Source organism: Colletotrichum fructicola, assembly GCF_000319635.2.
Source record: "Colletotrichum fructicola Nara gc5 chromosome Unknown KSG_Nara_v1_contig11, whole genome shotgun sequence".
Lineage (NCBI taxonomy): Eukaryota > Fungi > Ascomycota > Sordariomycetes > Glomerellales > Glomerellaceae > Colletotrichum > Colletotrichum fructicola.
In genome coordinates this window covers 2,305,117-2,332,944 of record NW_027094061.1, presented here as the reverse complement: position 1 = coordinate 2,332,944, position 27,828 = coordinate 2,305,117, and the positions used below count along the sequence as shown (strand labels likewise).

The window sequence follows — 27,828 nt, the reverse complement described above, 5'->3', positions numbered from 1 at the left end:
TCATTATAATTCTCCTTAAGCCGTGCTGGAATTGGCGTCGTCCTGTCGGAACTTTCTGACTGCGTGATAGAGGATGAGCAGCTGGACCCGTGTCATGCTGAAGCATGCTTCTGCTTCCTCCCGCGCCTCTCGAACGCTTTGGTCATTCCCTTGGCAGAGGTCCCAATCATTCTGCATGTTCTGGCCAGCGTTTCTGATGATCTCAATATTGCGATGGCGGCTCTGGTCCGGCGCCGGCAACGCAGCCAAGTCGCCTGGCGGACCCATCTCTGCGAGGGTCGACAAGAGGTCATCCATCTTGTTTTTGACATCGGTCCATTGTCGACTCTTCTCAAGCAGCGTTGTGGCCTGAGTCGCAGCACTGAGTGCTAATTCGAGGGACTTGCGGTGGACCACGTGAATAGAATCAATCATACTAGCCAAGACCGACTTTTGGATGGCGTCATCTTCAGACTCGGCGATTTGACGCAGGTTCGTGGTGAATGCGTGTGACGTAGCATACTCGGAGCCACCGACGCTGAGCAGCTGACGGAAGCTGCGCTTTCGTTGGAAGTAGTTCAGAAACTGCCGGCGCTTGTCTGCGGGAGACTCCGCAAGGGAACATCCGATGTTCGAAATCTCCTCGGGATGCAGGGCACCTGCCCATGTGACCAGTATCGCATTCGTGAGGCATTTGCGTTCCAAACTTCCGTCGATTGCATGCGGGATGGCCTGGCCGCGGGCGAGGCACTCAGCAAACCCTATGGTGAAAACCCTACAGTCCCATCCATTTTGCTGCTCGGCACACTGATGGAATCAGAGTTAGCACTCCTCTGACATGACTGAAGAAGGGAAAGACATACTGCAGGTCTCTCCAAATTTATAGCCATGTCTGGTTTGCCATGCGCCCATTTCACAAAGGCAGTTACCGTGTCGCAGCAGCCAGAAAATCTCCCTCCAGGCTCGGGCATCGAGTTGTACTCCTGAAGCAGCTGTTCGGTGGGTGTCCATACGTAGAGCATCCAATGAAAGTTGTGGTTGAGGAAGATGAGGACCCGACCTCGAGACATTGTCGTTTGTATTTTTGCTCTAAAGTTTGACGTGCGGAGTTTGCTCGCGATCGTGAGACTGTCAATGACACCCACATCTTCGGACGCTAGACGATGCGCCATTGTGTTGACGATGACGTCGTTGAGGAAATGCCCATCGTTCAGACGGTACATGCTGTCCATTATTTCGTCGATCCTGGTTGTTGCTCGTGTCGGCCTTTGAGTGGAGGGCGTAGGTAGGGGACGTCGCAAAACCGCGTGCTGTTGTCTTGCGACTTTGGGCGGCGGTGCGAACAAGTCTTCATGGTCAGACGCTTCTAGAACCTCCGACATGCTTAAGGACCTCTTTCTGCCAGAGAAACTACCCCGGGTGACGAGGACATGGCTTCCAGTACGGCAGGGCGACGCAGGTTCCTCCTCAATTGTTGACAAGTCCCGAAGTGGTTCGGGTGATAGCACCGGGCTCGGGGTCATTCTGCTTGAAGGCGACGGTGGCAGGAGGGAGACGTCGGTGGGTTTCTCCAAGCCGTCAGCGATGTGTTCCTTGGTGTTGTCCTTTGAATCCCGAACTGCGAAGTGAAAACTTCCATCAACAATTTCCAATTTTGCATCACCGTCTCCTAGCGCAACTTCACGATCGTGTTCGTCAATAGCCGAGCCCACCACACTTTTGCGCTGCAGATTGTCGATCGATTGCAACCCTGGAAATAAGGGACCCGGAGAAAGGGGAGGCTCGGCCGGGGGAGGAGAGAACCGATTCTTGTACTCGATGCCGTCGTCGGAAGAAATATCGCTCATGTTGGATTGCGCGTACTGCTGCTGCTCTCTACGCGCTCGTTCTGGTGATTCTGAGATGTTTTGGCGAACACGTCCAGTGTTCTCTGCATTGCCTCCGCCAACGTCTTGACCGGCACCCGTCTGTATGTGTTTTCGAGTCTGTGCCCTTTTCCGAGTGCCTTCTGAAGAAACTGGATTAATCAGGAGCAGGTCAGTAGCTGGAATCTACCATGCGCAGGTGGAATGACGACGGCGGCGCGAAGAGCGTCATGGGCAATGATGTGGTATACGTACATGACTGAATCACGTTTTTGAAAACGAATCGGGGAGTCCGACTGCGGCTCTGGTTGACCTCGTGTCGTTGCTATTCGACAAATCGAGCGAAGAGGGCCCCTAACGTGAGCGTCGGAGTCGTGCGGCAGAGTTTGCACAAGGCCTCGCAGCAGCTGCGGGAGCCAATGACTTCGGTATCGAAGAGAAACGCCAGCACTCCGAGTGATGTGCTCAGGTGTTCCAGGCTGGGTTTCCAGCGTCTCAGGACCTCGTGCTTCAATGTGGTGTTGCCGTCGATGTAGATATCATCCGTCGCCCAGGCCAACACCTTCTCGTGCACATTGTTGAGCGCCCACTCTTCGAATGCAAAACTGGGGGCTTTCCTGTCGATGACCTGATCGTGTTTAGCGAAAAAATCGACTCTAAGCTGCTTCCACAGGGGGGCGAGAGGGCTTTTTGCGCCCACGTTGGCAAGCCCGTTCAAGGCCTTGAGGGTGCTCGTCAGGGGCATATTAACGAGGTACGCAGTAGTAGAACATAACGGCGTTCAAGTAAAGAAGTAACAAAAGCGTGCAACGAATGTGGGGATGATTGTTGGTTGGCGGGGGCAAGGAATGTGAGGATGGTCGTCGGTAGGTGGATGCGTGAGGTCGAGGGGGTTTGAGTTGGAGATGGGAGGTGCACGCAATGATGACAAAGATCAGCAGCATGCTGAGGTGCGGTGCGGTCTGTAGGCGGGCTGCGTGATCACCTTACCTCAGGCACCTTAGGTAAAGAAGGGAAGGCAGGCAGGCTGGGGCGGCAGTGCCTCGGAAGCAAAGTTGGAAAGACCAGTGCATTCGGAAGGTGCGTCGCATGGATCGACCCAGATTTTGGTTGATTGAGCATGAATCAACTCAACCGGGAGATCGAAAGAGCAGGATCACCCAGCTCGTAGGGCAGGTCCGTGTTGAGGTCTAGTAAGGTGGAAGGAAGTGACCACGCAGCTACACCTGCCTTATGAGTTGTGCGGTGTCGTCGCCGGAAAGGGAGAATACCTATTCTAGCAACGTTCCTGGCCTTACGGAGTGAAATCCCGGTGGAGGCGGAAGAGGACGCGACGGGTCAGTAGCTTTTGACAATGCCAGCCAAAATGCTTGTTTCGCAGTCGTAAACAGACACAATGGCTCCGTCCCGGCGCAAGTTGGCCGCCGGGGGCAGCGAGCATTGACCAGGCGTTGATCCGCCGTGTTCTCGTCGCAGTTTGCCTCAACAGCTAAGGGGGAACTCGTAGGCAGCCTCAGAGCCCCAGGCCACACCCCTGGAGCCGCTAGCTCTCTGGTCATGGCTCGACATGTTATACGCTACATCAGGTGGCGAGTAGTGGGCAGGGAGAGGGGCACTCTCCGGTATGTGCATAGGTGGCTGATGCCGCGCAGCGAACCGCCGAGTACCAGAAAGTCCATGTACCTCGACCGAAGCGGATCTCTTCCCACTGCTTGCCAACGCTCGTGACCTCCCGGTGAATATTGCGGCATCCGATGCGCCTCGACGTACTGTACCCTTTGCCGCAATGCAGAGACAGGAAACAGAAGATTGACGTTTTATCAGCACGCGCCTGCCATTCCTGCCCGGCGCGTCTGGCCCGACGGCGGTCTCCAGGCAAGGTGTCCGAGAGCAAGTGGTCACCTGAGACGGCATGGCACGTTTGAAGAAGCAATGTGATTGCAGCGGCAAGGGCAGCTTGCCGCGAATCGAGGAATGCCACATCGTCGCCAAAAGCACTCCGCCGCAGCGTGGTCCGCGCCAGAACCACCGGGCCGCTGCGCCATGACATGCACCCGGTTTGCCACGAAAAAAAAAAAAAAAAACGAAAAAACCGACACACTCTACTAACATAGACTCCTAGAGAGTATAGTTTCTACAATACCTAAACGTATACTTTATATTCGGGACATGAAAGGATTTTCAGCACAGGCAAACGTAACAACAGGGCCCATAGCACAAGAAAGCGAGACGCCAGCGTTGCCGAATCTGGAGCCAGCTGTCGAGATGTCGTTGGTGGGGCAGTCATTAGAGAATCCGTTCTCCGTCTTGGACAGCGTACCCTCTTCTGACTTCGACTTCACCATGCCTACCTTCGACTACAAGCCGTTAACGCCAACAGGCTCTCAGGACCTATTTGGGGAAAGCCGGTTTCCAATGCTCACCTGGGACTCATCAGCTGCCCTTGGCAACGATGTACTGGTGTCTCGAGTCCCCTTTCTATCTCCACCCTGGACTTACCAGAATTTGTTAGCCAATATATAAGCAGTGTTGAGACTCATTAAACGGCGTTCTTTGGATGGTAAAGCCTCCTGTTCGGGAGTGGGTCATGTAATCATGCCATAATTCGATTCGTTAGTCACGCATTTCCTTGACAAGGCCGGTTAGTCAAGTCAAGCAACGCTGATTGCTGTATTTTGTCTATACAAAGCCTCACATCACATATTCATCAGCAAAAAATGATGCTCGCTGTTTTGTTTTTTGCCACCACGTTGTATGCACAGAAAGTTATTCTAACCATCATCAACAATTCTAGTGACCAAACTATATGGCCTGCCATAGAGGGGTCTCCGTTGTCGGAGCTCAGCCTTGGCGACGGAAGCGTCAGGTTCGGGCGATGCGAGCCGAAAGTCATCTCTTGTGGGACTGGTATACTACATTCAAGCGGTCTCGTGGCCTTCTACGGCAGTTGACAAGTCGATCCCCATCGTCTCTACATAAGGTGGGTATTGACTATGTCACTGCTCTCAATCTTGAACGCATACCATAGCACTTACAGGAGGCAAATAAGTGGCTCGCTGATGCTTGGTGGTTTTGGGTAGAACAGGCCACATCTGAAATTTCAGCGTTGTATTAAAGGCTTATTGAGTTAGATAAGCCAGGACCTCGTTAAGCAGGATTTGTCCCAAGTGGGCTCTTTGCGAGCCGCTGTCGGCCCGTTAGTGGAAATGACTTACTGTAGTGAGCCATGCAGCAGCCTTAGCCACGCTGCATGTGCGTCCTCCCTCTGGGCACTCTTGCTCGACCGGATGGCGAGCAGGGGCGCGGTGATGCGTTTTTTTACTGATATGTAGGCCCGATTCCTCAGCCATATAGACATAACCCTTTTTATTTCGACATCGAGGTGTGCCTTAGTGGGATATTTGTTTCAATACTTTGTCTCTTGGACAGATTCAGCTACTACCTAGTGCCTAATCACTGCCGTCTTGATGTGGCTTTGACAAGTAAGCAGCGCTCGCGCTCGCACATGCAGACAGTTTTGGGTTCTTCACCAGATGCGTCTACCCTTCAGCACAAATACTAATGGCTTAACATAAGTAAGAGTAGTGCTTTCGCTCTCCTCGATAAGTCCAATTACTTTTCGTATCAGTATTCAAGTTGATTTGTGCTCTAATTGTGGACTTCCGGCGCATTGCAACGAAGCGGCAAGACCCAGTAGGACGATCGGCTGTGGTTGTTTATAGATGGGAAAGGAAAGAAAATAGTTTAGGCCAATCTACATATACATCTTTACGGGCCAGAGAAGACTTGCCACATTCTGTGTTTCTTATCTACTTATCTGTAATGAAGATTCAACTTCCCCTATGTCACGCCCGCTGCAGTCGGCGCATAGCTATGTAGTGCAGAACATGGGATAATGGTACCATTACCGAAGGCTTTTGCTTTGCGCCACAGTTGTTTGCCCTGACCCGCTCGTAACACCCTAATGTCGCTGTTAGCAGAACATGTCCCGTCGGCCACCATTACAGTCGAATTTGAGCGTGACTAGTTATATGAATGTATTACCTTGGAAACTAATACTGTATTAGAGGGGAAGCTCCAGCGCCGTAATGGAACCAGGGTATCATACTACTGCTACCCTCATATCTACTAAGTCCCTTTACCATAACAACAACACTATATAGAAGAAGTCTTCAATCCATTGCGGTGTGGTGAATCTGAAATTGAACGGTCAAAGTGATACGATTACCAATTCGAACCCATCTAGAGATTGAACTATACATGTGCGAAGATAGAGGAAACCCAGGCTATCCGTGAATCACGTCAGGACTGGAGTAGCTGGTGGGAGTAGATTTGCGTAGCAATCCAAGCGGCAAATCTTCCCCCTTACCGTGAAGAAGCCAAGAGCAAAAAGCTCCTATGAAGCGATTTCATGATACAACCACTCAGGAGACCTGTTCATAAGGACTAATGAAATCCTCCTAAGATAACAAACCAGAAGCAGGGTAGCCAGCAAGACTCAGCCTAAGGATCTCCGGCAGGGGGATGGGGACCATCAGGAACTCCTCCTAGTGAATCTCTTTCTCGAACTCCCGATACAAATGGAATGGCAGATCTTCGGTCGATAAGAGGCCTGAATAGCTACAAGATGCAAAGGACTTTGACTCCCTCCACAACATATTTGAAACTAGAAAGGCTGGACTCATAATTGTTAAACAAAAGATTGAGAATACAGTCTTGGTAACAATCAGCAAGACTAGTGATAAGACACTTGATAAGTCGATCGATGCGATAGGAGTTGGGTACTTTGACGACAGGAGCCCAGGAAGGCCCCTAGGCACAACAAAAGCTCGACAACCTCTGTTGAGATCTCAGGATCTTTCCCGTTAAGAGTCGCTCTAACATAATCTAGTAATTCGAAAAGTAGAAGTCCTATATCCAGTAGATAAAATACTTCACCCCTCTTGCATTCTAGACATCTCTCTAGTTCATGGTTCTTCACGAGACCCTCCTAAATACCCCCCCTAAGCACTTGAATCTCATCGTACGTGACAATAATAAACAAGAAGGTGTGAGGCAATACGATTGATCTGAATATATCCAGGAGATACCTAAGAGAGCAAATCAATCTATTGACCAAGAAAACAGAAAAGAATAAAAAGAAGCAATCAAAACAACAGATCTTCCGAGGGACAGTCACCTGCAACGAGTTACAAGTGCCTCCTCTAAACCCCCTATATTCATAAAATGAAGAGATCTTCCCAGATTAGACAGGAACTCTCTTGCGTTGCTTGCGATGGAGGGACATACTCAGGAGGACTTTTGTTTCTATCTATACCCTGAATCTGCGTATACCAAATGGAAAAGAAGATCTAACGTCGAAAACAAAGTCAAGAAGAACATCTCTGAACTTCCAAAGCTTAAGATATGTCTTGCTAAGCCTGAATGACTATATGATGGCTGTAGGGATCTATTTGCAGCATTGCAACTGAAGCAGCGTTCAGCACAACAATTTCAAGCTATTTATGGAAGCACACTCTTCCTTACGATGAAGGATTGAAAATCATGCCTTTTGGGATCGTTCGCGCTTTCATACCGATTAAGAAGCCCCAGGGGGAGACCTCATCTGGGCTGTCACCTAGAAAGTCCTTATTGAGGAATATAGAACTGTTAATATCGTTATTTTCGACAAAAGAGGTCAGAAGTTGATGAGACTACGCAGCATTGCTCATTTCGGTGAATTTCATGTCAATGCTGTATCCCACGATCTTCTCATAAAGAGGGGCATCTGGCCTGACTTCAGCCCAGGTAGTAGTGGTTTAAGATGGATGGATCTCACTTACGTCTGCAAAACTAACTTCAACTCGGAAAAAACGATATACTAGCTATTTGGAGAGGAAGCTCCTATCTGGGGGCTAGATCTTATGGCACAGAAGTATGGGACATCCTGGCCCGATGGTCATGAATCATCTTCGACAAGCATTAGAAGAACTTAAGATAAAGTCAGATTAGCGCTGCGATGATGTGAAAACTGTTAACGGTGACGTCTGCGCAAAGTCGGAGGCGAAGATAGTCATTAGGAGGGGCCTAAGTGCCTCAGTCAACTGGTCTCGACCATGAGTACCTGTTCTATGTGGATGATTGCATTGCTTCATATCCACACAAGCAAGAGGCTTCTCACCGCAAAGATATTGTGTAATGACAAGAGGTTTTTCATCTCGAAAGTATTGCTGGAGAGCTGAATAAATAATTACACTAGAATGCTGAAGCCAGTTTATTACTAGTCCCTACTACGCAATTTATAGTCGTATCTGCTGACTAGCATCCTAATTAAGTTAGTTATATACGCACAAATGATTATATAAAACGGTCATCATTTTTCTATTTCTAGTAACTAGAAATCAGATGTGGATCTTATTACTCACCATCTTTTCCATTTTTGAATGTTACACGCGCAAACCTACAAGCGACTTAAGACAAAACCAAGCAGTAAAGACCAGCCTTGCATGGAGGTCTTTTGATCCTGACTAAAGCTTTGACGGATGATCAACAGACTTATTTACATACGCAACTGCTAGATTCAGCCCATCCATGTGACGCATGCTCAGTTCGCTACCATTACTTTAGCCACATTAGCATATTTGCTGTCAGTGTAACACAAATGGTTTTCACCTGGTTCAAGGACACCAATCCCATTATGCAACGCCGCTATCAGACTAGCGTTACCAACATTGTCTGCACTAGCTTCCCAAAACATTGCCCCACCCAATCTGCAAGATTTGATGAAGGCAGCTTTCTGCTGAACGGATAATGGACTGTTGTAGCTGATCAGCTCCTGCGTTGCAGGATCCCAACTATATGTTGCCCCAACCGCAGCATCATATACCTCTCTGGCCCCTGGCCGAGGGAGGTCTTTGTTGTCCCAGACTCCATCTTGCTACGATCCACGCCCAACCTCCGAGAAGGGATCGCCGAGGCCGGCAGTGTTCTGAAAGCTTCGCCCGTAGACAGGCATGCCTAATACGATCTTCCGGCTTGGGATACCAGCAGCAATATAGGCCGATACCGCAGCATCTGTCGAGAAAGGCGTCAACTGTGGCCGAGATGTGCTGCTGTACAGATTCGCCTGATGCGCTGCGACGGAATCCCATGCGCCGGAGTAGTCGTAAGCCATGAGATAAAGGCAGTCCACAACGTTTGATATGGAACTGAGATCGAGTTATTCGTATTTCTGGGGGCCTGCAGGCGACGCAATACTGAGCTGAAAGTGGTAAGAAGGCGCATGTTTCGCGGCATAGGCGTCAAGATGGTGCCGCACGGTTTGTAGCAGAAGGACGTAGTCTCTGGCTTCTTCTTGAGTTTCCGGGTATTCCCAATCCACGTCAATGCCGTCAAAACCCCAATCTTTCATTAGCGAGACCGACGTCTTTGCGAACAGCTGTCGGCTCTGCTCAGACCTCGCAACTGTCGCAAAGTGGCTCGACCAAGTGGCGCCCCCGACGCTCAATATCACTTTGAGGTGTCGGTTGGCCTGTTTGAGAAGGTAAAGTTGCTTGACGCAGCCATACACATCATCTCCGTTACATTCCACGGCTAGTTCACTGGTAAGTCTCGTAGCTGAAACAGAGCCACTTCGCCAAAAGAAAATGAACACGTACAGTCGGTCGAATAACGCTTTTCCGAATCCGCCCAGGAATCCGCAGAGAACCTATTGATGAAGTTCTTGAGATGAATTTCCAGCTGCGGCTCTCGAGGGCAACTTACACCTCTCCGGATGGCGCAATGTTGACGAAAGCGTACAAGACGTGAGTGATACGAGACGTTGGAAGCATTTGTGGGTGAAAGTTCCGCCCGTAGACGCTCCTGTAGAGGTTGATGAATAATTGATCAGTGCGACAGTGGCAGTTGTAACCTACCAGTTAGGGTAGTAAATGTAAGGGGCTGGCCCCTAGGTTTGTTCAGCGTAGAGGTGCCGTCTGCTGGGCCATCTGGTCCTGAAGAGGACGGACGCTTGCGTTGACCGCTTCGTTGATCCGGCGATCAATCTCAGCATTCATCGCGTCGTTTACGCTACCCTCTGGCGGATCCATCGTGCCGCTTAGCGTCTTCTCGTTGCGCTACCCTCTAGCGAATCGTCGTGTCGCTCTCGTGAGGTTTCGTATAGCGTCTTTTGTTGTTGAGCTTAGAATACATATGTAAGGGGCTGGCCCCTAGGCTTGTTCAACGTAGAGGTGCCGTCGATTGACTATTCTAAGCTGAAGAAGGAAGAAAGGACTTTACAGGGATAGGCGCCTAGCAGCGGTGAAGCATACCGGGGCTAGGCGGTGTGCTACAGCAGAATAGTGGATCCGGCGGAGCCGAATCTCGGTAGCTGCTCCGGCAAGGCCGGAGATCTCGGCCGGGCTCTAGCCCGTGACAGTAAACAGCATTTTGGAAAGAGGCTCCTGAGATGGCGAGCATTTTTAACATGAGGAAAATCTTGAGCCGGTAGTATTTCATGCTCTCTACGTGCGGGGTAGAGCTGTGACGTGGACAAATTCTACAGTTTTTGTGAGGCTATAAGAAAAACGTCTTCACGCTTATGATATAGAGAAAAAAAAGTCAAACGCGAAGGTCACCACCGTGACACAAGCTGGGTCTCGGTTCTGCTGCTCCTCTCTTGGGTGACGTTTGTCACCTAGCCGTCATGGGAACCAACTGCGCCACAACTAGAGGTTAGTCGTCACGACCACAGGTGCCGCAATATAGTCAGTCACGTTAGCTGATGCCATGCTGTGGCTAAGCTCTTTCAATCCTGAGGAATAAAACTTCCCGGGTTGGGTACTGTTCTTGACCGATTGCAAATCTTACAGCTACGTCAGATGCATTCATCGCCGCATTTACTACTGCGACCTACAGAGAGTTTCCTAAGTAACGTATGTCGCATTCTTGTAGCATGAATCTTTGGCGTGAATCTTTGAGAGAATCTAGCAATATATAATGATGAACGTTTCGTACACCGTTTTACTCCAGCTTCTAGAAGGTGATATCGGCTTCGTCAGAACTCATGACCCCGTGCTACAAGCGTGAAAGATGATTACTGTTCTATACTAGCATGAATACTGTCAGCGACACCTATGCCCGTAGTCTACTCGCAAACCATGCTTCATGAAGCGTTTTCAGCCGAGCGACAGCCGAGCACGGCTCGGGCGTGTTGGGAGCGCGCGACGTTGTTTTCAACACGGCACACTCAAACAATCGTTTGCGGAGCGCTATTTGAAGCGGTAAAAGACGTTCATCTGTGTCGGCGAATATATTAGCCATTTCTCTCATTCCAGGCTCAGTTTCATATGTTGTAGACTCTCCCCAATCATTTTGCTCCCCACTGTTGGCAGCAGCAAAGGCTATGCGTAAGAAACGGAGGCCTCCCCGGGACTAGAGAAAGTCGGCGCACCCCAGGATCCTCGATACGAAACTCGCTTCATTGCTAAAGCGACAACTTCGATGGAGCCACGCTAATAAAAACTCAATAGGCGTGCAGATAATCGCCCACGACCACACCCTGTCCATGTCGACAACGTGATTTATGAAGAAATCCGCTTTGGACTCAATGAGTTCCAAGTTGATAGGGTACAAAGACCCCATCCATACGACTATGGGGATCTGCGTTCTTTCTCAGGCAATAGACAGTCGGCATGCCGCATGCTAGCCAGACGTGGTGAGCCTATAGAATATCTTTGTTAGCAGAATACATGCAGACCCCATCCCGGACGCTCAGTGCTCATGTAAGCCTCGTCTAAGCGACAAGGGTAAGACAATGACAGTATAAGAACAATCTTGTCTCTGCCTGATTTTCCATCCTTCTTTGAATTCATCACGCATTCGAATCTGTCGCCTGTCAAATGAGTAGGTTACTTCCACCTGTCACAGTCCTTAAGTTGATTCAGAACGCTAGGTTCATCTCACGATGAAGAGTACGCTTTGCAGCCGCAAGTAATCAGAGACACAGGTATATGATACCAGTATCGTAAGGAAAACTTTTCTTGATGCCATATAGAACAAACCTTGGTTGAGGTGCCGCAGGAAGAAGTACCAAAGCGACCGTGTCTCTCAAGAACGGGTGCGAACATTGACTGGCAAGCTATCGGCTGTCTCCCAGCTAATTCGAACAAACTCAGCGCGCTGCCTAACATCATGCGTCTGTGGAATGACAATATTGGTGGCAGGTGCAGCGGGAACATGCTATCTCTTCTTCAGGCCCCGCTCAGACTCTTCGGAGTAACAGGCCCTACGTAGGATGTGAGAAATCAATCTGAAAGGTGAAGATGGTTTTATCTGTTGCTTGCTTGGTCTTATCTTTGCTCCTCTCTGGACTCCAGTGACTAGAAGGTGGAGTTGAGTCTCCTCACATGCTGTAACTGGCGATGTTATTTGAATTAAGCTTGTCGAACAGCGTCGATTGAACCTAAGATGCTAATAAACTCTTGAAACCCTAAGACACATGTTGGTGCGGGGTTTCCGTCTAACCCACCAGAGTATGGTCGAGCACTTGGTCGCGATGTCGGACAGCTGCTCGGGCGTCCACTTGGGCTCGTTCGCGCTCGAGCCGATGTTCCTGACGCCGCCCGTGTGGTAGTTCTTGCCGAAGTTCATGGGCACTAATACTCATCAACTTCTTAGAAGGAGAAAATTGAGGATTGAAAGATATAATATCCAGTGAAAGTCTGAAGCGAGGTGAAGAATACTGACGATAAACCTTTGTGTTGTACGAGACGTGGGACAGTAAGCTGCTTCCGTATCCGTGGGAAGCTAACTAGATATCAGACCGACAGATAACTTCAGGAAACCCCTACGCAAAAAAGTAAGAAGCTACGGCTACCGCGAGATACACATTCGGCGCCACGATGCATGGATACATCAAGGCAAGCCGGACCAAGAGTCCAACCATCTCGTTCCTTTCAGCCTCGGAATTCAAACTTTCGTATTCTGATCACATGGCTAACTGTAAATACAAATCAAATGCGGAATCTTTGAATACTACTCAGATAGTTGTCAAAATATAGGGGCTGAAACTATAAAACAGGAGGTCATCATCGCGAGAATTCAGCCACGCGGTTTGAACGAGATCCCGCCGCGCTTTTTGTTGCGGCCTACAAGAAAATGGTTACGTATTTCGCACAAATTTAGTTCTGATCATGTCAGCTCGATGCACCCGCCTGCGCGAAATATGCTCGGTTGTTTCGAGCCACTGGGAGGTCATCTCCGCGTGGTTCGACCCTTTATCCGGCCGCCCCCACGCTGGCAGCGAAAATGCTCCAGAGTCGCTAGACTCCAATGTTCCATCATAAGTCGAGCTTGCCATCGTATGAGGCGCCAACAGGTCTCTGGGGTCCTGTGCCACAAATGCATCGAGAGGATTGTAGGGCATGTGGGATTTAAGGAATTTCCCCAGTGGCTCCTTGCCCCTGACTAATTCATTTGTTCTCTCGACCGGGACCATATCGGATGATTCGTGTGGACAGAGGATAAACCAGCCCTTTGCCCATGTGTATCGCTCAAGCTCTTTGTTGCCATGGTTGGTCAGTTCGTCGTCGGAGTATGTGACGCCAAGGAGGTCCGCGGCCCTAGCAAGGTGTCCATCGATAGTAACGTAGACCCCGCCACAATAGCCTCTCACTTCGAAGCAATCTTCGAGGAGACCACGAATCGAGGCCGTCAAGTCCAAAGGGCCTAGCAGTCGAAGACTGGAAAGATTGATCCACCCGAATTGGGTCTGATACGGTATCTTGAAGTTGATGGTAGCCACGAAGAAGAGAGACGTGCTCCTCTCCGAATAATGGTCTCGCCTCAACGAAGGCTGTAGGAAGATACTCAAGTTGTGATGCCGAGTCATGTGCAAAGAGAACGCGTCGAATTCGTCTTGTGACAAGTGGTCCCGAACGCCCTTTTCTTTGATGAATCGCCGCAGAACAGAAATTGCAGTTTGCATGTTTCTCTGCGCACTCGCGGGTTCCGCTATAGTGCTTCACATGGCTGCCAGGGCTGCGAAGTCTTGGATGTCATCAACCCGGTAACGCAAGATTCTGCCTTCGCGTTGATATCTGATCATGAAATTTTTCGATACAGTGATTCGTTTCCAGCGTGCATCATCAGCGTCGTAAGTCAAGTCCAGCAGATTACAGACCTGCGTAACAGAGTAGGACCAAGTTCTTCCGCCGCGAAGCAGTCTCGACTGGTCCCAGAGAGAATAGAGGAAATCTATGGCAAGCCAGCCTTGGTGAGGGTCCTCTCCCAGGAAGTCCCCGACCATGTTGAAAATCGCGAGGCAGTCTGCTTTAGCACGGGTGGGGGTGAGCGAGGCTGCCTCGGAAAAACCGGCAACATAGAGGTGTTCACAGTCGTAAAGAGACCCGGAAAACACAGTCCGTAGACTCAAGTCGCCATGTGAGACCATGTAGCGTGTATGTAGCAGCGAAACAACTTTGAGTAGGCTTCTCAGGAGCTGTCGCGCGGCAGCATGATGTTCCCTGGTTGTCTGACTGTTTTCTTTGCCAAAGTCGGTGACATCTCGTAAGGTGTGAATGGTTTCCAAGTAAGGCGACAGCAGGTATTCTGAGAGTTTTCTCACTCTCTTCCAGTACGTGCGGGATTTCGCGCAGATATCCCGATAATGTCCACCACAGCCTGGTTGATTGGTGTGAATCTCTCCATGTATAAGAGTGCAGTCAAAAGGGGCTTCGAAAAGTTGTCACGTAAGGCAGGGAAAAGCCTGTAGCTATGACCACCGATGAGATTAATACATCCGTATTTAGGCCATTGTCAGAACGAAAATGAAGTTCAATATCCGCCTGACGAGCACTTCCTGGCTCTAGCTCGTAGCAACTGAGGCTGCTTTCCTGTGGGTGCACAAGCTATGTTGCGGCCTTTTCGCTTCGTCAAAACGGCCTACCAGAATGTCCGCCATGGGAAGTTTGTGGCGGTAGCAGTAGCCACCCGTGTAAGGTCGATCAAACGCGATTCCCAACCGCGTCATTTTCATCATCCAAGTGAGTCGCGTCATTGATACCCCTCGAGCGGATTGTTTATGTCGTTCTAGCATGGACATCGGTTGGCGAGGAACAGGGGTAACGAACACATGCTGCGAGTGACCCATAATATTGGGCTTTTCACGGTCAGGCGCAAAAGTGCGAGAATGCCCCCACAGTACTAGGAAGTACTTGTCCCCAACGTGGATACGCATGCCATTTACAAGGACCTAGGATGCGATGAGTTTTTAATAATCGCACCCTACCGCTGAGCATCGTATACCCCGGCACAGCGTCAGTCTGACCATAATCTACTCATCAGAAAGACAGAGAAATCAAGAACGGATCGATGGCAGGCTTCCCTGTCTCATTGTAGCCAGTCGTCTACAAACCTGTTCAGCCGCTAGTAGCCCCCTTCGCTAGGCGCTTTAAGCGCTTGCTTCAGACAGCGGGGTCATCGAAATGGGTATGTTAGAACCTGGTGCATGCAAACTTCAACGATGGTTGACCCGTGGCACGCAGGACATCGACCGCTGGCGCGCTGCTGCGCGCTGCGCTGTGACCCTGACGGAGGAAGGAGCCGATGCCCATAAGGCTGATAAGGCTGGCGATTCCCCTATGTCACGGTCTATGGACCGGTGTTCGGCCTTCGGCAAGACCCTCAGCCACGACTCATTGGACCCACCAAATCCAATGGCGCATTCGCTAGAAGGTTCCAGGAATATCGACAAGGTCAATGCCAAGGTTATAAGAATGCCCAGGAAATAGGGAGGATGCGGTTCTGTTTCCTGTTCTTCAAGAAGATTTATTGTACTCGTAGTAGTAGGCTAGACCAATGGCATCGACCTTGTCCTAGACCCTTACACCCTACAATATCTGCTGGAGTCTCCAACGCTGCCGCGCCCTCAGAACACACGCATGAGGGTGGCAGTAACGAGACCAATGCCCTGTTTGACAGCAAGCAAGCGGAAAAGAACGGAGTCCCCCCTGTCCCCGCCGCGATAAGGGACGTCTTGTTGACCGTTCTGCGGCAATATGAGGATTCATGGTCACAAGCACTCCGCGCAAAGCACGCTTAAGGTTAAGGTTATACGGTTGATAGGAGTTGCCTAGAACTTTTTGAAGTTTGCAGCATAAATACAGATTGGCGAGTTGACTGCTTTGACCAGCATGTGTTTTCATGTCCGACGTGTGAGGCATAATCAACCACTGTTGGGCCGTCTTATCTTTTGCCTTGCGCCAGAATGCCTCGGCCTCATTTTCAATTTCGTACCTCACATTTGACCTTTGAGCAACGTGTTTTTCAAACATGCTTTTAGCACGCCTATCCACCGGGAGACGAGGTCATCGCCTACATGTAGAAAAGCGCCCTGAATTCCTAAGCTAAGTGTAATAGGTTCCTGTCAGCTCCGGCATGCGGCAGCCTTGCGATCGCCGACAGCGGAATCTGAATACTACACTAAACTAGAATATCTCCCCGTGATTTGGTTAAGTCTGCTCTCCCAGATGCTCCTGCCAGTATTCCCAGTACTTCCTCTTCAACTTCAAGAGTGTGTCATGAGTTCCACTCTCGACGATCTCTCCTTTCTCGCCGAGCACGATTATTATGTCTGCCTGCCTGATAGAAGACAGCCGGTGTCTAAAGGAATCAGCATCTAGCTACTATCAACAGGTGGTTACCCACGCTACGGTGACAACGGTGCGACTTTCGAAAGTCTCCGCAATGCTTCGCTTGATGAAACCTTCAGTTGCTGCATCCAGAGCGCTGGTACCTTCATCTATCAAGAGGATTTTTGGGTCCATGAGAAATAGCCGCGCGATTGTAATGCGCTGGACCTGGCCCCCAGAAAAGTGCCTCAAAACGATTAGCTTGGAATATATGGGCAGATCTTGCTGCTTACTTCCCGTCCACTCCGCACGGAGTTTCGTAGCCTTTCTCACGCCTGACGATGTCGTCGTGGATACAAGCTTTCCGACAGGCGGCTTCCACTTCCTCATCTGTTGCTTCCCGCTTCCCATAGAGCACGTTGTCCTTGACCGTGGTGTCGTAAACGTGAGGTTTTTGTTCGAGGACGCCAATATGACTCGCGAGACTTTGATGATATTAGTCATATTTCAAGGATTGGCAAAAACGTAACGTACACATCGTGGTCAACTTCGTTGATGTTCTGCCCATCCACCAAGACCTCGCCGCTGTCGGGTACAATTTGGCCGCTCAAGAGGCCGATTATTGTTGACTTTCCCACACCCGAAGGCCCAACGAGAGCCACCTTGGTACCGCCGGGGACACTGAGGTTGAAGTTCTCGAAGATTGCGTTGCCTCCGAGACTCAGCGTGATATCCTTAAGCTCCAATCCACCCTGTGTGACTGTCAAGCCTTTCCCTTGCGTCGCTCGGGGTTTCATATCCAGAATCTCCCCTGCTTTGGCAGCATCCTGAAAACTCTTCGAGAGGTTTTCCAGGGCTTTCAATATTGCAGTTACCGGGGAGGCCACTTGGTTCCAGTATGCAAGCCACACAAAAATATCTCCAGTAGTCATGTTTCCAGAGAGAACCTGGTCACATACAAGCAGTATGCCGACGTACTGTCCTACGCAGTCTACCAATAGATTGCTCGCCCAGAACCAGTAAGCGTGTATGAGGTATGTGTCCAAGGCTTGGCCGAGCTCCTCAATTCTGCTGTCGTTTGCACCGACAAGGTATCCTAGCTGCTGGAAGGCGGCTGCCGTTGCACGGCCTCTCACAGTGTCTTCCTGCCGCTTCTTGTGTAACTCATTGAGTGAGATCAGGACATCGTTAGCTCGGAAGAGTGCTGTGACCGCTCGTCTGAAAATGACATATTTCGTCATGAGACAAACTGCGATAAGGCTGAGTATTGATTGGTTAAATCTTGCAGCTATAACGGGAATCATGACGTAGATCATGAAAAGCCCATCAGCTGAATGTTCCACCAGACCGTCGAACGAATTCTCGACGCCCTTCGCTTTGTCGACGCTGTTGATGAGCTCTGTTGGGCTTTTGGTGGTATGAAAAGAGTGGTCTGCGTTCATAATGTTGGCATATGTAGCTTTGTCGAGCGACCTTGAGCGATAGCTTCTGAGCTTTATCCATACCCGTTGCTTTAGCCCGAGGAGGATAGGACTTGAGAATTCAAGCGCAAACCAGAAGATGACAGGAAAGACGACTGAGCCCCACGTCTTAGCAATTGGTAGTCGATCGATGAAGCGGCCAAGAGCGTGGGGAATCCAGAGACCAACTACTTGTATCCCTGAATTGAGCACTAGTGCGAGAATGAAGCGCCCTTTCATCGCCCTGTTGTTGCTCGGCCAGATAAATCGCCAGAAGATCTTGAACTGGGCGCGTAACTGTGATGTTTTGGCTGCTGTTCCCGGGCCCGTCTCAATGTCGATTTCGTCAAGTTCGGGTATCGTGCTTTCGGCGTCGTCCTGAGGTACTCGTTTGTACCTGTGGTCGCTGCCGAACGAAACGCAGCATTGTATACCGGCGTAGACTAGAAGCTTCCCAATAGCGACAGCGAGGTCCAACCATGCTATGTAGTCGAAATTTCGTCGGGAAATGAAGTGTGCCACGCCGATGGCATCACTGATACACCCCAAGCACCAAGCCCACTTGTAGGGTGTCCAGAGGCGCTTCGGGTCGTCGCTCAGCCTGTCTACCTGTAGAGTAGCTGCTATAGCAAAGAAAACAGAGTGCAAAGTAGAAAGGCTGTAGGCATTATGGTGAAGGATGGACAGAGTCCAGAGGAACACCACGTTGCTCCATGCCAGAGCAAACAAAGCGCAGCCAGCCCGGATAACGCTCCGTGCTGAAGAGATTTCGGCTCCCAATGGTGCCAATAAGGATAGCAACGCCGTCAGGAGCGAGCAAAAAAGCCGCGAATAGTCGAAGATATTGTCGGGTGTCATGGTGACTGTGCTATGTAGAAGAAAGGCTTCGTGGGTGGAAGCATATGATGGGAAACGTACGCCCATAAAAGCCGCTGCATTAATGGCATTGACTTGCAGCATGGAAAGCGGTGGTTCGCCTATAAGGCAGCCACAAGTGATCCATATCCATGCTTCTTCCAACTCCCCTCTCCTGGTCAGGTTCCTATACACCACTGCAGCTCATTTTGCGATGCTCACGGCCTGATTTCATCAGAGACTGCGCATTGATGGGCCGGAAGTGAGCAGGAGACTTCCGCGTTTTTCTGGCATGCACTGGTCGACTAATGTGACACTTCCACTCTTGTCCGCACTACCCAGCGTCCCATGAGAGCCAATCGATAGATACTGCCTTAGAGACCCCTGCCGCTGCTTTGACCTGACGAGGAGAGGGCTTCGCCTTCGAGATAGGCAGCGGGCGTACAATAGGGGCATTTTCAGGGCTGTGAGGTACCAAGTCTGTCAATTCATGTCGTGCACTCCCCCCCTGCGAGAGGCCCCTATTGGAAGTGTGGCATGAGTTTGAGTCGCATCACAGAAAAGACCACGTCAAGTTTGCGCCAAGAAAGCGCCGGTCTGTATGGTCCTCCTATCCTTGCTTCAGTAAGCCTCTTTCTCTAACGAGAAAGATGGCCTGGTCAATATCCATGACTCTGAGGCGTTGATCACTGACCGTTTGCATGACATTGGCCGCGACGCTTCCCACTGACAGGTAGTAGAGGCTGGGCTCAAAATGACTCTAAGTGGCCTTCCCGCAGAAGTGAGTTGGCAATACGGGTCATTCTGCAGCTGAGTTTTAGAGCCTGATCCTAGGCTCGCCGACCTCAGATCTTTCGTATCACATCAGCCGCGGTGCCACCATTGATTGGTTTCTAGAGCATGATACCATGTTCGCCCCAGTTTGACTCGCTGAACTAAACCATGGGTAGCAGGGCGTTCTGTTTTGGCGTTTCTACATAAAGGCTGATCGCGGAGCACGAACAGCCAGCAAACAGTTATCCGCATCATCACAAATTACTTCGCATATGATCCTAACAGGGCATAGTAGGCCTCTCAATCAGCTGGGATCATGAACCTCTTCCAACGCCTGCGCTTAGTCGCATTACACACTATGAAATCTGTTCAGCAGTCGTCTGCTATGCTACAGAGCACTTCAACCAGTTCAGGTGCATATCCTCAGCATCCGTCAAACCGACCGCTAATTGTCTTTGACGAAAGTATCGATTTTGGTTCTCAGAAGATATCTAGTAAACTCAGCAAAGAATAAGCTTTGTAGATTGCTTGCAATATTGCCTTTCCTAAAATAAGAAGCCATTTGTTCTTCCACTCGCCTGATTTTTGTCCACGATATGAGGCTGTACGCGATAGAACTCCTTTTGTAGCCCTGGTGTCCTTCTGGAGATCTCTTGCAGAGGGGAGCAGACTGGCGTGCAATCGTTGAAGAAGACAAATAGAGTTTGGCCGGGATGGTCGAGGACCAAACGGTTGCGCAACGTTGCAGTCGGCGTACAAATGCAGGTCCCAGGGTGCTTGCTCTCAATCGGGTGAAGCATGCAGCAGAAGGGCGAAGACTGACGAGCGACGTGTTTGCTGCGTTTGCGTTTCCAAGACTTGGGGTGAGAGTTGAACCGGGACTATCTCCTTTAGGAGGAAGCAAAGGGCGAGAGGTAGCGTTACCTTCCTGTGGTCGCCTGAATCTGTTGATGTTGAGAGGGCCCCCTTGTCGCGTCGGCTGCAGCCAATAAACAAAGCGCAGCATTGTACTGGTGGCTGGCACTCAAGCAATGATCACAGTCATCCTGCAGCCCATGAACCAACAACTTCCAATCGGCTGCAGCAGATCCAATCGACTGACACAAGTATTCAAGTTGTCCGGCCAGTCTTTGTTCATGCCCTTGCGCACGCTTGCAGGTGACTGCATGCTCAATCCTGGTGCAGAACGCAAGTCGAATTCCGCGGGCTGGCCGATTGTCCAATGATCTCTGATGTTCGAGGGCGGAGTGTGATGACCCTGGTATGACGCGGTTCCGACGTAGATGGAAATTTCGGCACGTCGCCTTGTACCTTAAGGTACTTGCCATGGCACCTCTTCATGAGATGAATGTGCTGGCCCGTCTGGTACGGCACGCCTCCCGACCGCCGTGGGTATTAGCTGTCGTACTACAAAGTACTATCATCAAACGAACAAGCTCCAACGTGAGCGACAATCCCTATTCCTTGGCATTGACCGTTGGCTAAGCGCTGTTGCTCTCCGCTTTGAGCTCAGGTCCTGCCCGTCATCATCCTCGACCCCGACACATAATTATCGGAGTAGTTTAAGAGCGTGCTGGTACCCAAGGACTCAAGTAGCTCTCTGCGACCAACGTACCCTTTTCCAAGACACTGCTCAAAAGCTTCTATCCCATTCATTAAGTACGACATGGCTACAGCAGCAAGCGAAGAGACTCCAGCGTCGGATTTATCGTTCAACAATTTCACTCATCTGACTTTCGAGCTGAGGGCCATGATATGGAGGCTTGCAGAACCCGATTTCCAGCTGCATCGGCTGGTAAGAAAGGGACCGGGGTTTTGTATCGTGTCTCCGCCGCCCCCTATCACCCTCACCATATGTCAAGAATCCCGCATGCTTTCCCTATAACGATTCCAATCCTTACCACGAGATGCCCACAACCCCAACGCCAGACATGAAAACGAGGACGGCTGTCGTCCGTATGAGTTAGAAACCGGGCCCGAAACGGCGTTTTGCGACCCTAACACGGATATCATCGTCATGAGTGATGTGTACTATTGGTGCAGTGTCGAGTACTACATGGCCCGTTGCTCTTCGAACCCATGGGCGGTGTTCCGGAACGCCTTCATGCACTGGGAGTATTACAGTGACGCTTTATCAGACATCGCTTCGGAGGTTGCGCGGTGGCTCAACATTCCGGTGGACCATCTTCTCTTGAAATACTCCACCATCGTCGTATCAGACCTAACCAGCGTGTGCAACGACTTGTATAGATTGTCGAAAAGTCGGGAGACCCCTGGGTCTATGTCCTCATCTCTATTTATCACTGTCAAAAGCGAAACTGCGGTTTCCTCGACGGACCATATTCTGACCACTCCCTTAGCTTTTTGCTGTGGAAGCTCTTGGAGGCGCACCAGATTAGAGGTGTCAGCCTCGGTCTGCGGAGGGAACCATAATTCCTCAGCTTCGTCGACGAAAACGACGAGATCCGCGGCGGTCCGTGTTGGTAGATGCACCTTCATACTGTTCTCGATCATTCCCTGGAGTGCGGGTCAGCGACGTTCATGATTGAGTTGGGCCCCATAACTCACCAGGCTGCGACTTGGCAAGAGTGTTTGTATGGTCTCAGACCTGTCTAGGAATCTCTTCCATTTGAGACGAGCTTGCTGCCCGGAAAGGTCCTCGCGAAACAGTGTTTCAAACACGTCCTCGTAGTCCGGCCCCTCGTCTTGATCGCTTCCGCCTGTTGGGTGCAAATTGACGAGTGCCGCGCAAAGACCAGAATTCTCAGCGAACGTTCGAGTCCAGTCGAGTCTCTCAATTTGGTTGAGATACTACTCCCCAACGCAACTGCAATAATTCGGCGTAGCATCGACAAAACATGAAGTTCTGGTCGTCTCAGTATGAAACCGGGCCCCACTTACGACTTGACAATACCTCTGGAGATTGCTGTTGAAGTTTTCGATGGTTTGGCAAAGCTCAGGACCGTTTGGGTCTACAAGACGTCCACAGAATGCGAGTGTCTCATGCAGAATGACCATAGTATCTGGGTGGACATCCTTGAATCATTAGCAACCACTGAAGCCAGTCGAAACCTTGAGTCTTACATGTAGGTCATGGCACAACGCCTCCCACTCGTGTGGTGACTGAGACATGTTGAGGTGTGTCGTACGTTGACAGAAAATGCCTGTAGCGCAAGACGAGAGAAGGAAGGTGATTCAGGGTGTATTCATGCGCGGGACCGTCCATATGACGAATTCAACTCCAAGTGAAATGGGTCTGGGATCAAATTCGGACAGACTTTGGCGGACAACGGAGGGTGGGTTGAAAGACATCAGGCTTATCTTTTCTGAGGAGTCTGGTTCAAGGTACATGATTTTGCGCAGGATTCGCTAGGAACCATTGGAGATCTTGGGGTCCTTAGTAATCGCTTTTCCTAGCTTCCTGGTTTTCTGAATATGATATGCTCTTTCAATTTGATTCTTCATGTCGACGGCTGTCATTCCCATCCGTAATTCCACAAGCCCAAGTCCCACCAAAGGGTTGACTTGAGGGAACGACACGGAGCCGCTTGCAACGAGCTCAAAAACACATGTCTGCAGCTGATTCTCAAGTTCCAAATACCTTTGCACAATTAGTCTTTAAACCAGAGAATGGAGAGGGCAGTTTCACTGTTGTCGTAAGCGAATGACTTCAGCCTCCGGGCGATCTGGGCAGCCTATGCTGCAGTAGTCTTCGTTGACCTTCAAAAGGTGAAAAGGGGGTCCAGAGCAATGGGGTTCGGGAGGTTTTTTCGTAGCAATCCAATGTATGAAATTGGCCTGATGAGTTTCGAAGCTGTCGCGCTCTTCCTTCGTAAAACATGTGACTGGCCCACAAAATTTGCCGCGGCTCCCGCAATCTTCGAGAACTTCGGGGCGCGGATTTCTCCCACAGTGGCAGCGGAATACCAATAACACGCGCTGGCACATGTCTTGCGGTTTGGTGGTAAGCAGAGAATCGTAGGTGCATAGCAGTCTAGGAGGACAGTTCGCTACTTATAGTCTCCCAGCTGCGTCTTGATAGACCTTGGTTGCATATGGGCGGTGTATGACTAAAAATAGGTAGCATGAATATATCTCCTCGCATTATGCAGTTTGCTAAGACACACAGAGTTCTGCTGAAAACACAGCGATTCAGCAGTAGTTTCCAGCCCAAAGTGGTAGCTAGAATAATGAATGTCTATTTCTGACACACACATCAGCGCATAAAATTAGCAGAGAAGCAGACAGGGGCTTTTTCATTATCATTTAGGCTGCATATAAGATGCAACACAACACGTTCTGTTGGAATGTACAATGCATATCAACCCCGCTTCTCACTGTCCCTTCTCCCGGCTGAGCGAGATCTCTTCGCACGCGGTCTTGTGATCCAGTCCGTAAAACCTATCTTCAATGTAGCTGCGTAGCTTCTTGTGTGTTCCGGAACACCGGGGTTCGACTTGATGCAGGATGGGGCTGATCAAATCCCGATCCACTGTCAGAAGCTTCTGTGGCGCAACCTCCGAGAGAGATGACACCATGCATTCAATAGCAGAAGCGAGGACTTCAGCTCCGCCTGCCACAAAGTTGTGTAGAAGATCCTGAGCAAGTATCAGAGCTTCACACCCCTCGCCAATGTCCTCTTCGTACATCTCAACTTCTCCATCTTCTGTCTGACTTTGGTCCTCCACTCGCAACTTTTCGATAGAGCTCTTCAATCTGCAATAGCCTAAGAGTGATAGTGCAATAAAGACGAGTTTTGGGCCGGTTTGTACAAGCTTCCAAGAGTCCCGCAGCTCCTTTAGCACTTGTTCAGCGTCTTCAGACTCGAGCCAATGATGCATACTGATCTTATAGCAGCGTTCAGAGGCAGCCCAGACAAGGAATCTCCAGGTTGGGTTGTCTGAAATGTCTGCGATAGCATCACGGCTGAGAAATTCGCAAAGAGAATCACCTTGACCGGGAGTAAGATGCATTGTCAGCATCTTGCAGATTCCGTTCTAGCCGCCATTGGGTTAGACACTTGTTTTTCTTTGCAAATGAAAGGGAAATGGGGTTCTCACCAACTGCTTGCTTGGAAGGAGTGTTTCTAGCGATTCCATCTGTTGAGCCACCGCTTCGGGGATCAAGACATCGCCTCCTGGTACTAACGTTGGCAAGGATATGAAATCCTCTTCAAGCTTCCAGACCACTTCTAGTGAACCTTCCTTCGGTTGTGTGTCAAGAAGTCCCCCGAGTAGTTCTATGTTTTCAGCGTACGTTAGATTCCAATTGATGCCATCTTCTTCGTGCTCAATGGGGCAACCAGCTTGCTCCAAGACAGCGCGTGCCAATGCCACACGATAAAGCTCTCTCTGGTTATGGTATTGAGAAGCAGGTACTCCATCGATCGCCTTCTTCCGCAACATGTCGAGCAGCGCTGGGTTGTTCAGGTTGTTGGAGTGGACACCTGTCGGGTCGCACATTGATCTACAGGATATGAGAATCTGGAGAAGGGCAGTTGTCACTCGCGGGTTCGATTTCTTCGAAGTATTAGCAGAGTATGTATACTTTGGTCAATACTCTTACCTTGAGACTGTAGCACAGAGATGCCCATTCAAACCGCGCTGTGGGCATGGGAACGTCACGACGCTCTTCAGCGCGTTTGCTGAGATGAATCGCGAGATCTCGACCCCCGCCATTCAGAAGCCTTTGAATCACGTTTGGGAGCCATCGGCGGATAGCACTGTCCATCGCAGTAATGGGGCTTTTGTCGGCCAGCTCGTCAGTTGGAAAAGCGAGCGGATAGGGGAGTTGTTGGCGGGTGCCTGGGTACTATTCCGCCAGCAGCGTGAGATCTAACGGATCGATAGCGACTTCCGTATATTTGCCGTCAAAGGTATCTCCGATAACGTGAAGTTGGCAGTAGTGAGGTGGGCAAGCCAAGGAACCTGACACGCCAAATGCCCGAGGCACGTAACAAGCGATGAGGCTGCTTACAACCTCCTGCGCTGCCATGTTTTCGAGTTGCAGAAGGAATTGAATCGCCGTCCAGTTTGGAACACAAAGTAGACGCGTATTTATAGGGGGATCAGGTCATACTGAAGAAATTTGAGGAATAGGGGGCTGGTGACATCAAGGCTGTAGACAGTGCGGATGCACGTGCATGGCATATTACCTCCCGCCTAGACAGACTACACCCTTTTCTTTTCACGCATCCATCGAGGTAAGGGCCGTCCGGTTCGAATGGCAGTGATCGATTTCGTTTGACGCTTGATTGAGGGCTACATGTCTCCTAGATGGCTAAACAGGAAATGCATTATTCTCTGGGTGGCTTTTGGAAACCGATAGTCCCTTCCCAATTCGTGACATCTGCCACACACGTACCAACAACTCCGCCTGTCAGTGTCAACCTCTCGGACTAAGCTTCGCAAGTGAACTACCACCCCCTTACACGCGTCCATCTCATCTGTCATGCATGGACTCAGATGCGTTCGCAGTGTCGAAGCTTCCAAGAATAGCCATCCGAAAAAGTCATCCCTGTTCCTAGTCAGTCGCGCTGGAATTAGTGAAGCGTAGGCCTAAGACACCGACCGTGATCTACCTATCCCTGAATGATGCGGCATATTCCGAAGCCTCGAAATCTCAGGGTCCTAATTTGGTTTTTGGCTTCCTGTAACTTATGTGAAAACCCTTTGATTCTTTTGGAGTTGCAAACTCCTCCAAGCAATGTATCCACTGCATCATAGCTTTGCCGCTGTAGAATCCGTCTTCGGTCTCTGGGACCCGTACTCCAAGTCTACTTGATACAGTTGCGAGCGTGGTTGCAGTGCGTTGCCCCCAGTCTTTGTCAGAAATCGAAGGTGGCTCAATGAGAGGAATTCCTAGCAGCGTGTCTGACGTCACTGAGGGGGAGTCGGTGTCCGTATTTCTTGGACGTTCGCTTTTCATTTCGTGCAGCTCGGTCAGGTGTAACTGTGGGAGACAGCTAGCGAATTTCTGGCATTTCGCATGCATTATGGCCACCCGGGATTGAAAAGTGGCGTTGGCGATATCTGCATCCTCGAGATTGGGTTGCGGAAATACCGATGCGTCGTAGTCTGGTTCCACGAGCTGGTATAGAGAATGTTCAACAATTTGAAGGCGCTGGTACATGGGCTTTTGAGATGAAGACTGTTCACCGACAAAACCCTCGCAGTACAAGAAACGGACAAAGCTCTCAGGGACCATTGTCAAAAGTTGTCATTGAGGCTGGTGTTTGGTCGCGGCAATGAATCCCCTAGAATAGGGGGAAACGAAAAAGACCACTTCAGTCTGGATTAAAATACATGTCCCGGTCTCCATCTTCATGACGAATCAATTACTCGTCCTGAGAAGGGTCACACTTGGTGCGGTCAATCATGTGCTCCCAGGGCACCTCCGTCTTGTGGCCTTTCTTCATGCATCTCTTGCAGACTGACGCATCGTCGTCGACCTGCGTCACGACGACCTTACAACGCTTTTGCGTCTGGCTGTACCGATAACACCACTCGGAGGCGCCGATGAAGTGGTGGCCGCAGGTATAGTTACGTCGGTACCACTCGCACATACTGGATCGGAACTTTTGCCAAACTGCTTTGCACTACGATTAGAAGTGAAAAAACAACAACTTCGGTTTAGCGAAAGGGCAACTCACAGAGGATACGCGTGGCTATATCGAGTAAGATGCAGGGTACTTTCGGACGGCAGCCTTTTGCGAGCGAATGACCTAGACAAGAGAAGCTGATGTATCGTATTCGATATGCCCTTCATTCACAGCAATTCGCCGTGCAACTGTTCGAGCAGCGCGTAGTAATATACTTTTGGGGAGTGTTAACATGCATGTCACCTGGTTCATAGCCCCTGCGTCAAATCCGTCGTTTAAGAACGAAATTGGAGTGTTTTTTTTTTGGATCATCCGGACCACCTCATCCAGGCCATCTCGAACCTGATCCTAAACCGCCTTTGCCAATGCACATTATAATTTGCTGGTCTAAAGTTGAAACAAGATACAAAAGCAAAGCCTGCATATACTGCTAAATCTGTTCAGTCTGTGGCTTAATACCCCACACATAACTCTGGCTGAAGGAATTCTATTTGTTGATGCGGAAAGCTGATGTCTTATTCAAGCTGTGAGATCCGGCGACAGGGAAGGATCGAGTGAATCAATCATACCAGCTTGTTCAGACTAGTGGTTACTCGTTGGATGAGCTGCATGAATGGCATGGCCTACATCATGCGGCCAGGTAAGAACAACGTCTGATGGCGACTTTCTGTGAATGTACATGCGCCCATGGACGGCCTCGATCG

At 50.1% G+C, this 27,828-nt stretch overlaps 6 protein-coding genes across 6 annotated transcripts; all 6 read right to left on the bottom strand.

Moving 5' to 3' along the window:
* Positions 1–15: 15 nt before the first annotated feature.
* On the bottom strand, positions 16–1,826 carry CGGC5_v017168 (uncharacterized protein; the record flags this gene model as incomplete). The annotated part of the gene is made up of 2 exons (XM_032026532.1): positions 16–786; positions 843–1,826. 2 exons carry the CDS (start codon positions 1,824–1,826, stop codon positions 16–18), a joined length of 1,755 nt encoding a protein of 584 aa, XP_031876995.1.
* A 343-nt stretch (positions 1,827–2,169) lies between these two features.
* CGGC5_v017167 (uncharacterized protein) lies at positions 2,170–2,589 on the bottom strand (the record flags this gene model as incomplete). Its single annotated transcript, XM_032026533.1, has 1 exon — positions 2,170–2,589. One exon carries the CDS (start codon positions 2,587–2,589, stop codon positions 2,170–2,172), a length of 420 nt encoding a protein of 139 aa, XP_031876999.1.
* Positions 2,590–9,042: 6,453 nt separating this feature from the next.
* CHI1-1 (Chitinase 1) lies at positions 9,043–9,913 on the bottom strand (the record flags this gene model as incomplete). The annotated part of the gene is made up of 5 exons (XM_032026535.2): positions 9,043–9,416; positions 9,482–9,531; positions 9,588–9,686; positions 9,740–9,771; positions 9,833–9,913. 5 exons carry the CDS (start codon positions 9,911–9,913, stop codon positions 9,043–9,045), a joined length of 636 nt encoding a protein of 211 aa, XP_031877000.2.
* Positions 9,914–16,315: 6,402 nt separating this feature from the next.
* Positions 16,316–18,753, bottom strand: aclQ-0 (ABC transporter aclQ; the record flags this gene model as incomplete). Its single annotated transcript, XM_032026537.1, has 4 exons — positions 16,316–16,466; positions 16,512–16,682; positions 16,729–16,920; positions 16,970–18,753. 4 exons carry the CDS (start codon positions 18,751–18,753, stop codon positions 16,316–16,318), a joined length of 2,298 nt encoding a protein of 765 aa, XP_031876993.1.
* Positions 18,754–23,858: 5,105 nt separating this feature from the next.
* On the bottom strand, positions 23,859–24,986 carry CGGC5_v017164 (uncharacterized protein; the record flags this gene model as incomplete). The annotated part of the gene is made up of 2 exons (XM_066153796.1): positions 23,859–24,521; positions 24,585–24,986. The coding sequence occupies 2 exons, from the start codon at positions 24,984–24,986 to the stop codon at positions 23,859–23,861; spliced, it is 1,065 nt and encodes a 354-aa protein (XP_066006889.1).
* A 1,874-nt stretch (positions 24,987–26,860) lies between these two features.
* On the bottom strand, positions 26,861–27,497 carry CGGC5_v017163 (uncharacterized protein; the record flags this gene model as incomplete). The annotated part of the gene is made up of 3 exons (XM_032026538.2): positions 26,861–27,111; positions 27,176–27,190; positions 27,467–27,497. The coding sequence occupies 3 exons, from the start codon at positions 27,495–27,497 to the stop codon at positions 26,861–26,863; spliced, it is 297 nt and encodes a 98-aa protein (XP_031876981.2).
* Positions 27,498–27,828: the final 331 nt, after the last annotated feature.